The 15,468-nt window shown below is 53.7% G+C and overlaps 9 protein-coding genes across 9 annotated transcripts in view; 3 read left to right on the top strand and 6 right to left on the bottom strand.

Moving 5' to 3' along the window:
- Positions 1–269: 269 nt before the first annotated feature.
- On the bottom strand, positions 270–561 carry SNOG_05021 (hypothetical protein; the record flags this gene model as incomplete). The annotated part of the gene is made up of 2 exons (XM_001795380.1): positions 270–399; positions 506–561. 2 exons carry the CDS (start codon positions 559–561, stop codon positions 270–272), a joined length of 186 nt encoding a protein of 61 aa, XP_001795432.1.
- A 48-nt stretch (positions 562–609) lies between these two features.
- On the bottom strand, positions 610–1,599 carry SNOG_05020 (hypothetical protein). Its single transcript, XM_001795379.1, has 3 exons — positions 1,423–1,599; positions 958–1,343; positions 610–901 (listed from the first exon to the last, which is right to left on the bottom strand). Exons 1-3 carry the CDS (start codon positions 1,547–1,549, stop codon positions 752–754), a joined length of 663 nt encoding a protein of 220 aa, XP_001795431.1. The 5' UTR covers positions 1,550–1,599; the 3' UTR covers positions 610–751.
- Positions 1,600–1,892: 293 nt separating this feature from the next.
- On the top strand, positions 1,893–3,237 carry SNOG_05019 (hypothetical protein; the record flags this gene model as incomplete). Its single annotated transcript, XM_001795378.1, has 3 exons — positions 1,893–1,995; positions 2,315–2,779; positions 2,843–3,237. The coding sequence occupies 3 exons, from the start codon at positions 1,893–1,895 to the stop codon at positions 3,235–3,237; spliced, it is 963 nt and encodes a 320-aa protein (XP_001795430.1).
- A 73-nt stretch (positions 3,238–3,310) lies between these two features.
- SNOG_05018 (hypothetical protein) lies at positions 3,311–5,255 on the bottom strand (the record flags this gene model as incomplete). Its single annotated transcript, XM_001795377.1, has 3 exons — positions 3,311–4,910; positions 4,965–5,082; positions 5,144–5,255. The coding sequence occupies 3 exons, from the start codon at positions 5,253–5,255 to the stop codon at positions 3,311–3,313; spliced, it is 1,830 nt and encodes a 609-aa protein (XP_001795429.1).
- Positions 5,256–6,157: 902 nt separating this feature from the next.
- Positions 6,158–7,874, bottom strand: SNOG_05017 (hypothetical protein; the record flags this gene model as incomplete). Its single annotated transcript, XM_001795376.1, has 4 exons — positions 6,158–6,753; positions 6,804–7,209; positions 7,258–7,406; positions 7,670–7,874. The coding sequence occupies 4 exons, from the start codon at positions 7,872–7,874 to the stop codon at positions 6,158–6,160; spliced, it is 1,356 nt and encodes a 451-aa protein (XP_001795428.1).
- Positions 7,875–7,891: 17 nt separating this feature from the next.
- Positions 7,892–9,100, top strand: SNOG_05016 (hypothetical protein; the record flags this gene model as incomplete). The annotated part of the gene is made up of 4 exons (XM_001795375.1): positions 7,892–7,920; positions 7,980–8,112; positions 8,277–8,600; positions 8,810–9,100. 4 exons carry the CDS (start codon positions 7,892–7,894, stop codon positions 9,098–9,100), a joined length of 777 nt encoding a protein of 258 aa, XP_001795427.1.
- A 269-nt stretch (positions 9,101–9,369) lies between these two features.
- Positions 9,370–13,549, bottom strand: SNOG_05015 (hypothetical protein; the record flags this gene model as incomplete). The annotated part of the gene is made up of 4 exons (XM_001795374.1): positions 9,370–11,708; positions 11,895–13,082; positions 13,135–13,195; positions 13,250–13,549. 4 exons carry the CDS (start codon positions 13,547–13,549, stop codon positions 9,370–9,372), a joined length of 3,888 nt encoding a protein of 1,295 aa, XP_001795426.1.
- A 639-nt stretch (positions 13,550–14,188) lies between these two features.
- On the top strand, positions 14,189–14,424 carry SNOG_05014 (hypothetical protein; the record flags this gene model as incomplete). Its single annotated transcript, XM_001795373.1, has 2 exons — positions 14,189–14,346; positions 14,370–14,424. 2 exons carry the CDS (start codon positions 14,189–14,191, stop codon positions 14,422–14,424), a joined length of 213 nt encoding a protein of 70 aa, XP_001795425.1.
- A 485-nt stretch (positions 14,425–14,909) lies between these two features.
- The window catches only part of SNOG_05013 (hypothetical protein), a 958-nt gene continuing 399 nt past the window's right edge, over positions 14,910–15,468 (bottom strand). The window contains exon 3 of the mRNA XM_001795372.1: positions 14,910–15,441. Coding sequence (XP_001795424.1) covers positions 15,206–15,400 — 195 coding nt within the window. The 5' untranslated portion in view covers positions 15,401–15,441 and the 3' untranslated portion in view covers positions 14,910–15,205. The remainder of the gene's footprint in view (positions 15,442–15,468) is intronic.

Here is a 15,468-nt window from a genome sequence, read left to right as displayed (position 1 = left end):
CCGCTGTGGTTTCACCCGAGGATGCACACAAGATCCCTGAACCAACTCAATTGGCCCGCGTAATGTCGTTCAATGAAGTGCTGTTCAGAGGTCGAACCGGCTAGGATAATCACGACCCCGCAAACAGTGAATTGGCACGTCGACTGAATCGTGGGGTATTCAGATGAGGGAACTTAGGCACTGTGTGATGAATGTGCATGTTGAGGCGGGGAAGAGTGTGAGGTTTGATGCGTCGGAGAGCTGTGATCCGGATGGGGATGAGATGACGTTCAAGTGGTGGCAATATCGCGAGCCGAGTGCGGTGCAGACGTATCATACCTGGGAGGTAGCAGATCTTGAGATTCGGCCTTCTTCGGATGGGAAGAGTGCGGAAGTTTTTGTGCCTCCGCCTGAGAAGAGCTGTCAGGTGATAAGGTCGAATCCACTGCGCTTGATGGATAGAGGCGTGTCGCTACACGTTATATTAGAAGTAAAGGATAGCGGGAAGCCAGCGTTGACAACGTACCAGAGGCTTGTTATTACGCCTGTCACCAAGTCGGGTAGAGTAGAGTCGTAGGACATATGTTCACTCAACCTTGTAATTGCAAAACTTCACCTGTGCCTACTCGGTCGACACATTCAAAATCGCTTTGATTCGAGTACCAAACGCTAAGCCTGCCAGCCCATCTTATAACGCCATATCCTACAGTCCAATGCACTCAAGCCTTTTGATCCACGCACTTCTTCTACCCAATCTGTATCGCGCAAAAGTCTAAGTAAGCTTCTGCTTGATGAAGAAGGCTCGCAAGTGCGAAAGCTGCCACACGCAAGTGACACCGAGAACGAAGAGCTGGATAAGTGTCCACCTGACGACGCGCGAATTGGTGTGTTCGGACTGATCGCGGAACTCTGCTTCGCGCTCCTAGAAAGACGTTAGTATTCCCCATCATTACCACAAGTGGAATGGGATTCACGTACGCGCTGGAAGATCTGTTCCCTCCTGACATCCTGCAGCCTCGAGTTCAAATCCTGCACCTTCTGCACGAGCGTCTGCACCTTGTCCTTGTCGGTGCTCTCGATCTTGCTGGTCTCGCCAATTGCCATGTCGAGCGTGAACTTGACGGTGCCGTGCACGCCTGTGCCCAGCCAGCCGCCGCCCGAGGGGACGTTCTGTGGGGTGACGCAGATGCGGTGCTGGCCTGAGTCGGCGGCGCTGAAGGTAAAGCGGCCGGACTGCTTGCCTCGCTGGGCGACGATGCGGTGGTTGTTGTCGAATGTCTCTTCTACGGTGACGAAGACGCCGACATCACTGCTGTCCTGGAAGGATTTGGTCTGGTCGCTCCATGATTCGGCGTGGTAGTGGCCTGGGATTGTTAGCTCTCTGCTCATGCATACTATGCCAACTCTTCTGTAGAGACGTGACATCGCCACGCCACGACATACCAACAACCAAAGTGTCCTTGGGCAATTCCTCGTAGAAGCACTTCTGGACCGCGCCGTCCAGGTAGAAGTGGAGCGCTTGTGTCGGGAGCGCCAGCGCAGCAGCGAGTAATACTGAGGGTTTCCACATGTTGGTGATTGTGTTCCTCCGCTCGGATCTGGACGTGGCGCGGAGTTGTGGGCTGGTGAATTGGAGATCTCGAATGTTGAAGCTCCACGTTGCGGCTACCCTGTCCGAACCGCGCTAGTCTAGACCCTGGCCGACCATCTCTCCCTTCCGCGTCCTTCACACGCGCCTACCAAGTCTTCAGCGTTCCTGACTACTATGACTAGTTCCAAGTCACTTCATCTTTCAAAAGGTCCATTTGCCTATTGCACTTTCGGTAACGGGTGCTGCATAACGGAAAGTAGACAAAATTTACTTCATCTTCCAGTCATTGCCTGCTCTATTTTAGATTATCTTGACAGACTATATGCTCTCCGATGACATTCGTACTGACGAGGAGCATCAACAGTGCTCCGACCAAGTATACGGTCATGTAATCCTGAGTCGAGTCAGATTGAGGACATGTCTCGGTACATCCGAACCCCGCATGCAACATCAAGCGAATACCTAGGTAAAGAGCCATCAAAATCACAAAAGCTCAATCTCTCCTGTTCCTCTCTCACTTCTCCCCATATTCATTTCCTTGAACCCGAAAGGCCCATTATTGCCTACGTTGAAAACACAATTGGCTCATAACCACACCATCCCAAGTCTCCAACACTCCACCCTCACCCTCACCCTCCCAAACACCGCACCCATCATCAACCATCCCTCCAATGTCCCTCTTCACCCCAACAATCCAATCCCTAACCACCCTCTCCACCACCCCAAAAACCTTTCTAATAACCGGCTCCTCATCCGGCATCGGCCTCTCCACCGCCACCCTCCTCTCCACGCTCAATCCCTCGCACAACCTAATCCTCCTCGACCTTTCCCCCCCTCCCCGCTCCTTCCCGCACCCGGCCCAACACACACTCTTCCTCCCCTGCAACATAACCTCCTGGCCCGCCCAACGCTCCGCCTTTGCCGCGGGGTACGAGAAATTCGGGCGCATCGACCACGTCTTCGTGAACGCTGGGATCGCAGAATATGGCGAGCAGTTCTTCAATGACGAAGTGGATGCCAGCGGGCAACTAGCGGAGCCCGATCGGCGCGTGTTGCATGTGGACATGGACGCAGCGGCGGACACGACGAAGCTCGCCATCCACTACTTGCGCAAGAACGGGGGCGAGGGCGGAGGAATCGTCCTCACAGCTAGTCTTGCAGGGTATCTTGCGAGTGCGGGGGCGCCGCTGTATAGTGCTGCGAAACATGGTATGTGTTCTGGGAGAAAAGGGGATGGGGGAGGGGGGGAGTGTATGGCTGATTCATGTACAGGTGTGGTGGGCTTGATGCGCGCCCTCAAGCAAGAATGCCTCAAGCTCAACATCGCCATATCTGTCGTTGCGCCTGCCATCACCGTCACGCCGATTCTAAAGGGGAACAATAAACGCATGGCTGCGGAGCCGGACGTGTACGCGCGCGAAATGGCAAAAGTTGGCGTCCCCATTAACAAGCCCGAATCCATCGCCTTGGCCGTATGTTATCTCTTCAACGCCGGGCTTGCAGCGAGTGGCGCAGGAATCTTCGTGCAAGCCGACAAATTCACCGATCTCGAGCGCGGACTAGCCAAGAGCAGGGAAGTCTGGATGGGCAAGGAGATGCTGGATTTGTTTAGGGGAGGAAGGAGTGCGCCGCTGTTTGATAGACTGGAGGAGAAGGCCAAGATATGATGTGTGTGGAAAATAAATTATTGGTTTGTGGTATCTTTATATGTGAGATGGTAAAGAGGTGGAGAGGGGGTATTTATTTCCTCGCCCGCTTGATACTGGCTTGACTGCCTGAGCTGAGCACACTTGCGCTGCGCTTGTGCCCTTGACTTGTTGCTCGACTCGGCTGGACTGAACTCTCGTCTTCACCTTCAGCGTCGATATCATCCATATTGTGATCTCCATCGTCTTCATCTTCGTCGCCCTCAGCATCGTCGTCGTTGTCGCCCGGCCCATCATCTTCGCCGTAGTTTGGATTATCGTCATCCTCATCATTGTCCCCATCAGCATCGGGCGTACCTTGGGCTTCAGACTTGGGCTTTGGTGTCTCGCTCGTGCCTTCACCAGTTTGCGAGTTACCGCTACCACCCTCCTTCATGTTTTGTAGTACGCGGCATTCGCCTTCTTCCTTCTCGCGCACTTTGCGTACGTCGAGAAGTTTGCCGAGCTTGGAGACGAGGCTCTCGAACACTTCGCCGACCTTGCTTGTAGGAATGGGAACAATGTCTGGAACGCCAAGCTCTGCAAGCGCGGCGGCAATCTTCTGCGTTTGGACGTTGCTCTTTGCCTGACGCATCTTGAGTAACTTGTCTGCTCCGAATGTAACTCCGGATGTGAGTCGCTCATGCGTGGAGACATTAAAGCGGTGCTCCTGGTGTGGCGAGAGATGCTTGACGGGTGTTTGGGCCACAGGCTGCGATGCCATGCTTTGCCGCCTATTCGCTGCGGATAACTGTGCCTGCGCCGATCCAGGAGTGTGAACCATGTCGTTCGCACTAAGACTGAGTCTACCAGGTCCTGTGCCACCGCCAGATGCGCGCTTCTTACTGCGATCTTGCTGGAACAGTTGCTGAAAGAGTGTTTGTAGAGATTGTGATGACGTGAACGCCTGGAGGCCTGCAGATAGGGCTTGGTTGGGCTGTGGTGCGTCCAGTCTTGCTCGGAGCTCTTCGCGCTCGGCGTCGAGACGATTCGCTGCCATGTTGATGCGCTGAAGCTCTGTGAGGAGGAACTCCTCTTCCTTGACTTCGTCCATGCTGCGGTTCATCAAAGCAGTTGCCAACATTTTTCGATTGCGCTCCATTACGGGATCGAATTTGGAGAGCATCTCGTATGTGCTGTACTGCTCAGCATCCATCTGCACTTCTGGTATCCGTTGCTTCATCAGCTTCGCCGATATGCCGTAGAAGCGCGCTTTAAGGTCCTCCACTGTGCGATTCTTTTTGGGGGGAGGTGCAAACGGCATGGTAGCCAGCGCTTGGTCTGCCTCGCTGTTCGCGTTCTCTGTGCCTTCCTGAGCTTTGTCTGAGGGCTGAAAGTCGTACCGGTCCCATATCACCGCCCACCTGTATGCGTAGTCGCTGATCATCTGGAACAAATAATCCGTCTCTTCGCGGCTCCAGTCTTCGCTCGCAAGGTATGCCGTGTATTCGTCATCTGTAAAGGTGGGTAGGTCGACTTCGATGTTGAACTTGGCGTATTCGGAGCATACGTCGATTTGGGGTTCTGTGTTCTCGCCATCTTGCATGGTCGCATCTTCGGGAGCTTCTACAGGTGGTGCTGGAGCAGGTTTGCGCCGCCAGTGCTTCAAGACAAGACCGTCGCTGCGCGCGGGGTTCTTGAATGGCTGTTGTTCCCTACATCATGGCGATTAGTTCCAGACTGCACGCTGTGTATTGCGCAGAGCGTACCATTTCTTTGCGGGTCCTGTGTTCTGCCTTTTCGCTCGGTATGCCTTCGATTCTTCGTACACTGCGACCGGGGGAGGCCGTTCGCCATAGAGCGCTGCAACTTCTCGCGCAACACCAGCTGAAGACTGTTGTTAGCTAAAAATCCTTGATTCCTGGTTGCATCATTCGTGGGCACGTACGAATCTTTCGTGTTCCTCCCGAAGGCTTCGGTCGCTTTTGTACGCCTGCCTTTGGCGCATCACCGCCCATCGGCAGCCCGAGCATGTCGCGCACATCGCGTCCCGACGCCATCGCGGCGCAATAAAGTATCGAATCGGCGATGGGCGAGGGTTGTTAGAAGGCGTTGGTGATGGGTTTGCAGGGATGTGATTGAAAGTGATGTTGAGCTTTGTACTGGTGCTTGCGACGTGCGGCGGGCGCGACTGACAATTGACAACTTGAAAGTCCGAGCTTGAATTCAGGGTTCAGCCCTCCGGAACCAGCAGTTTTTGTCGAATGAAACAAAAGTCTCATGAGATTTTCTCAAGGGATTGATGTTGCTATGAATTAGACAGTCATGGTTTCATGACTATGGCGGCGTTCATCAAAAGTCGCTGCTTAGGTCTACTGCATGCACTCCATCAACCATCTCCCAGGCATCCCATCTTCTTTTCAGTCACATGCAACAGCATACATCAAAATAATAAGCATAAAAACAAACTTGAGAACTTTGGAAGTATTTCGTAATTTAACCTCCACAACCATCTACCTAGACAAGACCGGGATCTTGCACACTATCGTTCACAACGAACCAGATCCCGATACAGCGACTCCTTTACATGCTATGTTTTCTGCTCTGCTCTGACGAGCACAAAATGATGGATGGTGAAATGAAATGCCTGCTATCGCATGCCTCCCCAATCGCGACGCCGTAAACGCCAGAAAAGAAAAGGACTGCCAGAACGTGCTGCCCGCTCAATGCAAACTTGCAGCGCGCATTCGTCAAGTCGATGAAGGATGAAATGAAGGCGGTCCGCTTATTGGTCGTCGTAAGTATTACCCATAGAAGGAGATTTTCGAGCCCGTCTATCAATCATTACAAAATACCTATACAGGAAGAAAAAGCGTACGTAGCCCATGGAAACGGTCGCTCAGGATGGAACTCCAGGATGCAGCAGGATTATAAAGGTTCAGACGTGTCGGCCGGACTTGAACTATTTTCCGGCGCCGCAGCAGAGAACATTCATCAGCTTCTGCATTGCGCTGGGCTTCTCAGGTTGTTGTTGCCTGGGCTGCTGCGCTTGCGGGCTCGTCGCCGGTGCTGCACGGTTGGCCGAAGCCAGGTTCGACTGGCTGTGCTGAAACTGGGCCTGGGTAGAAGCTCCCTCGGGTGCAGCTAGTTCTCCCATGCTCTTCCTCTTAATCTGGGACTCCCTCTGTGCGGCGTCTCTTGGGCTTCTTCCTGGCTGGGCTCGAGTCGCTCCGGGCTTGGGAAGAGGCTCGTTTAAACGGTGATGATCGATCGGCAGGTGGGTCTTGTTCTGCCTGTGAGGCTGGCCGTGAACATTGACGGCAGTGGACGAGTTGTGATGAGCATTCTGGCTGTGCATCTGCTGGACCGCCGCAGTTGGGTGCGACTTCATGACCTCCCAGCCCTTGCCGTTGTTCAGCTTCATCCAGTCGTACTCGCCGTCTTCGATCTCGCCGGTGCTCTTGAGTGCCTGCGTGAAGAGCTCGCGCAGGTAGTCGTAGTCAGGGGTGTCCTCGAACCCGAGGTTGCGGACGTAGCTCAGGTATTTGTTGAACTCCTCTGTTATACGTTAGCGATGTTCAGACCGACGATGAGTCGTAGAAACGTACCAGGGAAGCTGTCGCAGAGATCCTTGATGGGGGTCGTCTGCTTTTTCTCTCCGATCTTCTCGTACTTTTGCTTATTAGTCGCCGCCTTGAGACCTTGCCATGGCAGCCCCCCGCGCAGGAAGTACATGAAAACGTGACCGAGGGCCTCGAGATCGTCTCGACGCGATTGCTCGCGTCCCAAATGGGTGTTGATACTCATGTAACGAGCGGTACCAGAAAGCGACTTGCGTTCCCTGTAGGGAATGTGCTGCTTTGATTTGGGGTCACGGTACTGCTTGGCCATGCCGAAGTCGACAACGTGGATAACGTTGGCGCTCTTAGAGCCGGGGCGGCCGATGAGGAAGTTATCGGGCTTGATGTCCCTGTAGATCAAGTTCTTCTCGTGGATTGTTTGAACTCTCGACAACTAGGGAGGGTAAGTCTGCGCTCGTATGACGCGTCGGTGGGGACATACCATCTGCTTTGCTACCATGACAACTGTCTTGATAGAAAACTTCCTGTTGCAATGATCGAACAAGTCCTCGAGACTGGGACCGAGCAAGTCGATCACCAGGATGTTGTGCAGGCCTTCTTGGCCAAAGTAATAAACATTAGGGATCCCGGCTACGATATGTCAGTCGAGGTTCATTGAGTTCGAAAATGGGTGCGGGCTTGTTGGGCTCTGTTGTCAGGCCACCCATCTGAAGCAAGCAGAGATGGATTGACAGCAGCGCAGCAACAACGTCGAATGGTGACGACAGAGAGTGCTGTCCGGTTCATCGACGTGTGCTGGCTCGAAACAAACATTTGGGTATGCCGAGCCATACACCGCCTCAGACCGCGAGTCACATGCACACGCAGCTGAGAAAGGGGAAGGAGCAACTTACGGCAGCCCACGAGGATCTTGTACGTGCGGTACTCATCGCGCAATTGGGGGGCGTCGCTCTTGCGCGGCTCGAACTTGATGGCAACCTGCTGCTGGTTGAGCAGGTTGGTGCCCTCGAAAATGACGCCAAAGCTACCCTCGCCGATCTTCTTGCCGACGCGATAGTGGACGCCCACCACGTTGGACGAAGAAGTGCTGCCGCTCATCTCGAAGGGTGGTCAAGATGTTGGGGGTGTGGGTGAAGGATCGAGGGTGAGTGTCGCGGTGCGCGAGCGTCTCCGGGGTCCTATGGGGGCTATGCAGCTACGCAGCCGACCGGCGAAGGGCGTCCGTCCTGGGGGAAGGCGAGCGATGGTGCTGCAGCGGCAGCGTGGAGAGAAATGGGAGGATAGCGCTGCGGCGGGGGAGAAAAATGGGCGACGGGCTGCGTGGGTGCAAATGGAGGTGAGGGAGGTAGAAAAGAGAGACCGAGTTTGGGTGATGGCAGAAGAAGGGGCGGGCTGGCTAGTGTCAATGCACCCTCCTCGAGTGCAAGTTAAACCACGTCCACGCCAGTCTGCATGCGGACGAATTGCATTGCATATCACAGCAAGAACACCAATAAATAGACCATTGCCATTCTTCGCCGGGCCATTGCCGCGCTTGCCTATTTCTGCGCGTCTTTGCTGTGCGACGCTGAGCCTCTCCCCCAGAGTCAGCGCGCTGCTGTCAACTGCCCAGCACAGGTGGGCCGTTTGCTGTACCTGCAGCGCTTGCCAGATGCCTTCCCACTTGCAGCACCCGCTCCGCCAACGCTTCGGAAATCAATTGAGCACGCGAATCAGATTGGGGAAGGTCGTCTCTTAGTAGCTCGCATTGCGCTGCTCTCTAATGCGGTCCAGTCACACGTGATGTTTCGGCTGAAGCGTGCAGGAGCAGGTGCACGTCGCCATGTACGTGTCTCCAGCCTCACCTCACCGCCTTGTATATCGTCTCATCTACCGCATCTCCTGCCTCCGCCCCAACGGCCCTGTTGTGCAACAACAACCTGTTTTGCGTCGTCGACGCGCGCCATCGCCAATCCTCGAGCCGATATCCGCCCACCAGCCTGCGTCTTTGTGCCCAAGCCACATCCCAGAATAACGGCCTTCGCCGCAATTAGGGTTGGCTTTTGATTGGCTCGGTGAACCTTACTCCCTCGCTCAAGCCCATTCTGTGCCCGCGCGCCGCTTCGAGAAATGAACGGTTCCGTGGGTACGGCATGGACGGACACGGTCTCGACTCGCATCGAATTGTGCTCGGCGTTCACAGCTCTTTCACCCAACTTGCCGAGTTTATGGCGGGTGCATATCCGAGGTCGTGGAAAGTCGAGCCGAAAATGCGGTCGTCAAGTATTGCCGGTGTTGCTGCCCATACCTCCAGGGGCTTTGTTCAGACAGCCCGATCAGCATAACATCACATGACCCTGTACCAAAGCATTTTCACCGTTCTGATATACACATTCATTGACCACCGACCCGCTGATGGGACACTGACAGCTGTCAAACTCTATACAAAACTACACAGCCGAACAGAAAAAAAGTAAATGTCGCTATGCGAGACCTTGTTTGTTTTGGAAATAACGCCGTTGCCCAATGCTTTGTCGCTGTCCCATGCCCTCCGCCCAATTGAAACCCCAAACATCGACCGAGTAACCTCAGTGGCCCAACATAAGAAAATCAACTATGAATCTTGCATGTCCACATCTGCCACCTCTCCGGCAGTCTGTGCCTGCTCGGCATACTCTTGGACCTGGATTGAGGGCACTTGCTGTTGGTGCGCTCCCCTCCACTCCGCTCGGTAGGCTTTCTTGCCAGCCTCGCAAGCAGCGACGAACCATTCATCGAGTCTGTTCTGCTCGATGTGCTCTTTCAGGACATCGTCGTCGAGCAAGTTGTCCTTAATGATAGGGTCGCGGATGTCCTCCGAAGAGAACCTCACACACAGCTCTCCGTGTGTGCCACCTGAACCAATGATATCCTGAAGCCTCTTGGGCCATCCGATTCTTGAGGTCGGATTTGCGGCTGCGTTCTTGTTAGCTTGTGTTCTTCGCAAATGCAGCCGTAGAGACTCACTGTTAAGGTGCATGATCTCCCGGAACACCCAAGCAAGGTTCGTGTCAAGCAGGAAGTCTTCGAGCTGCGCATCTGAGACCTCTTTCGTCTTGTTGATCTTAGCCCAGTCGTCCTTGATACATAGTCGCTTCCAGACAAGCTTCAACAGCCCGTCGCGCGTAGTCTTATGGATGTCGTGCCAGTTGATCATCAACACGCGGATGGCGTAAATGAACTCATTCGATTGCAAGAGACTCTCGTTCTCGCCTGAATCCATGAGGGTGAGGATATCGATCATGAGAGCAGGATCAATGACTCTGTGGTGGATGAGGTTCTCAAAGCCTTCCCTGAGTACAGCCTGGAGTGCAGGTCGTTGTGCAAGGCGACCCTGGCCAAAATCGTTCATGAGAAGCTCCACAGCGGAATCGTCATCCAACGCATTTCTGATGTGGGGCAGCATTTGCTCGTAAATCTCCTCTCGTATCTTGGCGTACTCCAAATGACAGGCAGTGCTCACGAATCGGTTGTCACGGATTCGCTCCGCCTTGGTTCGCTGGGTTGACTCAGTGGGTGCTGGCGGTGGAGCCGCATCCTCCTTGAGTTCCTTCTTGCAGAGCATCGCGAGTTTGGCTATGGAGAGCTCGACTCGTTGACACCAAGCATTCGTCTCTTGCTTCGAGCCCGCCTCATGCAGGGCTGCTGCTGCGGCTTCATAGTTCTTCTCACCACAGACCTCGTTGATCCACCGCAGCCTGGCGCGAGACGGCTCCGCTCGCAGGAACTTGGTAAGTGCCGGCTGATTGAGATACTCCTTTGTGAAGAGCTGCGCGGCTTGGTTCTCCTTGATGTACTTGGAGTAGAAAGCTTCAGCCCAGTCGTCTCCGTAGATCTCGAAATAGCGGCTGATTCGCTCCTTGATGCGATTGAGCTTCACGGTACTTTCAGCTTGCTCCATTTTGCTTCGGGTGTTGGCCTTCTCGGTCTCCAGCCAATTGGTCTCATCCCAGACGAGATCAACCAGGGTTGGCATGTCGTGATACTGCTCGGCGAGCTTCATACCATCAGTTGCAAGTCCGATCTCCATGAGACCGATGATATGCGCTGGACGAACGATGTTGTTCCATTCATTCTTGAGGCTGCGCCCCATTTCCCGCTGCTTCTCTTCGCTCTGCTCGAGTGCCCATTGGAAGCGCTCGATGTGCGTCTGGCAACAGACCTTAACGAGGCGCGGGTTGTCCTTGCCAATTTTTTGTGCTAGAGCCTCTTGGTGTCCTTCCTCGAAGTTGGAAACCGCCAGGTTTCGCCCCACATCGACAAGACTGCGAAGCGAACTGACAATGTTGTGGGATGAAGTCCACACTGCTGGTAGAATGTCGTAGCCATGGCCAGGTTTGAGAATGCCATCCTCAAGTGCGCTTGGGTCGAGGCCGTAGGACTCAATGTTGGCTTGTCGAAACTCAAACGCGCCCTCCAAGGCGACAAGCATGACATCACCGCCTTCACTCAGGCGCTGCATGATGGGTGGATGCTCCTTAGATCCGTCCTTGATGTAGAATGTTCGCAGAAAGAACCAACCCCAGGGAATCAGAATATTAATCGAATCCACATCTTTGAGAAAGAACTGCCTGATGAAGTCGTTCTCCCCAAGCTCTGGCCGGATTGGTGTCTTGTATCGTTCATTCAAAGCCCTGATTATGTCCCCCACTATGATGTTGTCGGGGTACAGTTCCGGGTGCTTTAGTTGATCCTGCTGCTTTTCTTGGTACCAGAGCCATAGTTTGTGTGCAGCTGCGAGTTTCTCAGCCTGCCATAACAGACGCCACTTGGTGACGAATGATAGCGGTGGGTAATCAGAGAGAAGTCGATTGATGAGAGTACGTAGTGCCGCAGCTCGCTTTTGAAACTGGTCGTCCATGCTCGAGGTGACCTTGTCAATGTACTCATACGATGAGCTCAAGATACCAAGCGCTGACATCCAAAGCAGCTTGAGTAAATCTCCTCGTCTGGAAATGAAGAAACGAGAACTTGACAGAAAAGTCAAGTAGGTTTGCGGGGGTTGATGCTGAAAAAAGTGGGCCTTGCTCCAGTTTGCTTTCGTGCGGTTACTCGACGTCGGTCGTCATCCCCATCGTCTGGGCTCGGGTGGTTGCGCACTAATCTGCAAGACTCCATACTCTTGTACGAATAGATAAGCAATAGCACGCTTTTCTTTCGTGTTCTTATCGCCCAAAGAATGACCAGCAATTACAACGCTGGGCTCCTCGCGCAAGTAGATTGTGTCCTGAAAAGGCAAGGGTGGGTTTCCGGAATCCAAGAGCAACTGATTGTCGGGGGTCTCTTCGGGTCGGGCAAGGGACGCAACGCATATCGCTCCCGGGAATTGTACGTATGCAGTGTGTCCGGGATGGGGAAGTAGGAGGGTTGCGGTCGGTTCCTGGGGAATTTGTGGCTGGTGGAAAGAACTGAGTGGGATCCTCCGGGTGATGGTTGCGCCCGTACTGGACAGGTCCACTTCTAGGAGGGAATAATCGATAGACTCCGGGCCCGTCGATGCTACCAGTACTAACAGCCCAACAGAAGCGTTCGAGTGTTGCTGCTCGATAATTGCAAAGTCCAGCACTTGAACATCTTGAAGATTGCGGGACTCAGGCGAAGCGCCGGACTGGACCTTGGCCGCAAGTTCCGCTTGCGCATCGACCTCGCGCACAAAGTTGTGCTGCCCTGACCAGTTCAGATCCCACTGTTGAAACAGACCAGCGCTGGTCACTGTGATGATCTCCATCTGCCCCTTTGAGTCTGACGGGCGGGCTTTGACCGAAGCAATTGTTTTCCGGACCGCGCCTGCTATGAGTCCCCGAAAGCTGAAGAAACTCCCGTTGGAGCTATTCGGCGCGTTTAAAATGGTCGCAGCGATGTTCGGCCGGCCCTGCGAATCTCGAAGCGTCAAGTGCGCAAGTCTGCCGCTGCTGGTGATCAGAACAAAGCCTGCATGCTCGATGTCCACTATATCATTTACGACCTCCCCAGAGTACAGCTTCACAGCTCCTTCTGCACCCTGGTGACGTTGCGGGTATAGGTTGCGGGCTTCAGCCCCATCGATGTTTTCCCAGAACGCAATCTTGCCCGTCGAGGGCGCGACTGCGACGACACCGAAATCGTTGGTAGGCCCATTTCGAACAATAGCGCCCAGTGGTAGAGGGTCGGAGGCTCTCAGCCCGAATGGCAGCAAAAGGGAGACGATCTTCGAGGCGGTTTCGGCGTTGTAGTCCCATACCAGGGCGCGCTCGTGTGTGAGAGCGAGGGCGAGGCCGGCAGAGGGAAGAGCAGATGCATAATATGGTGCTAAATGTATTGTGAGCGAGCGGGTAGTGATGTTAAAAGCAATGCGACGTACCTCGCAGGAGCGCCTTGGGAAACCCTGGCAATTTCTTGACCGTGTAGTTCGCGTTCTTCGTCTAGAGGTTTACGTGTCAGTCCAAGTCCAACCCTCGAGTCTAGCATTGACAAACCAGATACAAAGCATTGTCCTCCTTGACGGCGCGCTTCGGTGCTGCCTTCTTCTCGCGGACGGGCATGTCAACAAGCACCAACGAGCTTTCGGGGCTGTCGTGTGCCGCATGTCCGTTCATCAACAGGCTTCCATTTCCGTTTATGTGCGCATCGTCTTTGGCGACAAAAGTCTCGTCGCCAAGCTTGCTGCGCTTGCGTCGAGGTTGCTGCTGCAGACCTTCGGACGTCCGCTGGCGCCGCTTCGAGGTCGCGCGCAACGAGCTGCGCTGGCTGACTATCGATGCCTCCGGTGAGAACATGGCGACCGAGGATGGAAGGAATGACGAGACGCGATGGAGCGCGCCTTTGGGTGGTGGTCGTCGTGAAACCGGCGCCGCGTGGTTGACAACTGAGAGTATGTCTGTTTTGGAAGCTACGGGCAGGGATGACCACTGATGCTCCTGGAAAAGTGGGGCCGCTAGTGTCAAGGCTGAGTGCTCTAGTGGCAGTTCACTCTGCGCATATGCATTCCTCGCACAAACATTATTTGAACATTTTGTCAAAGACTAGTCATGTCTGTCATAGTAATTTGGGATTAGCTACTCCAGCTTTTTTCATATGAATGAAAGTGCACAGGGCCGTGCCGATCCGATCGCTCGGAGGTATATGATCACCTGAAGGTATACGACCGCCTGGAAGTATACACAGTATCGCTAGCCTTCAATTGCGACAGTGAGGCCATGTGTATAGCTCCTGGCACCCTGATCGCTTTCTATCGTAGTCGATAACGGGTACTATCTAATGGCCTTATCTGGAGCAACCCATCCTCTCGGCGTTCAAGAAGAACAGTTCAGCAATTAATCTCACTAAACCTGAGCATCCACGACATTGAGCAATTTCTGCATTGTGTCTCAAAGTACCTCCAGACTCGCTGTGAGGACCCGCCCAAGTATTCGACAATGCAGCTCGACAGCATGAGTCGTGACTATGAGCTGGACCCCGAGCACAAGAAGGCTGCACTGCCAGCTGCTATGCGTGGTGGGAGCAAAGATGCAGCAGATTGTATGCAAGTTCTGAGAGGAATTCGGCTGTACCTTGGCTTGCCATCACGAGAAGTGTACGCTCTCTAGGTGTACACAGTCGCGGTACTACATGTCTGGCTGCGGCAGTCACTTTTTCACATATAACAATCTAGGTTACATAGGTTATGTTGCTAACGGATGAGTCGATGTGGAATGCAGCGATAGCTCATATACAAACACAAGAAGAGTTTCATGTGCCAGAATACCTGTTTGCTTTTGTGTATCGGTTGGCTGCTCAGTGGTACGTCCAGGGTCCGCTCTGCGCATTCCTCACAAACACTGCTCTAGTTCTCGAAGAGTAGTCGTGCAGAATGTATGCCGGCAACGAGGTTTATACTCTATGTTGTTATAAACAATAGATACTGCTATAGTAGCCATAGAGAGAGGATCATGCAATCTTTTCAATCGTCAACCACGACGAAAGGTAGCTAGGGGCATTCGACAGTCTGAATGCACACAGGAAATTTCTGAGAATCAATCGCGACAGCAAGGCGCTGTGCTGTGTATAGCTTCAGCCAACGCGACCGGCAATACAATACAGGTATTAATTATGCACAAGTTCACTCATGGTAGAAGCATGATGAGGACGATCAGACATGTTCGTAAATCGTTAATATTCCTTATACTCGTTACAGATTCCTATCAAAGGAAGAGCGTTGCAATGTCATGGAAGCTGTTCCGCAGCCATCATGATCGACAACGAAAGAGATTCCCGACAGAGCTAGTACAGTACATATGTAGGTGACTGTCTGGACCCAACCACAACAGCATACCCATAGTCAATACCATGACCAGCGACGAATTTCACAGCGACGACTAGCTAGTACACGCCAGTATTCAGTATCCGAGAGTTTCACCCCTCAACCCCGCCTCCCTTTCGGGCCAGGCAGCGGGCTAATACTTCTTGCCATGGTCCTCCTCGTCGATGCTCTTGTCGGAGGAAGCGGTGCTCTGCTTCTCGAGCTCCTCGCCCATGGGGCCGTGGATCTCTTCTTCGAAGACGGGCTCGATCTCGACGGTTTCGAATTTGGTCTTGAAGTCCTCCATGACGTGGGTGGAGGAGTTTGAGCGACGCCGGGCTTTGGCCATGTTGGGGCGGATGTCTATACGAGTTCTTCGCCGGGTGAGCCCTGGATGTGGGTTAGTGTATAGTTCAT

The sequence above is a fragment of the Parastagonospora nodorum genome (genome assembly GCF_000146915.1).
Source record: "Parastagonospora nodorum SN15 chromosome Unknown scaffold_7, whole genome shotgun sequence".
NCBI classification, from domain to species: domain Eukaryota; kingdom Fungi; phylum Ascomycota; class Dothideomycetes; order Pleosporales; family Phaeosphaeriaceae; genus Parastagonospora; species Parastagonospora nodorum.
The sequence above is the reverse complement of the archived record's forward strand: the minus strand, read 5'-3'. Positions and strand labels throughout refer to the sequence as shown.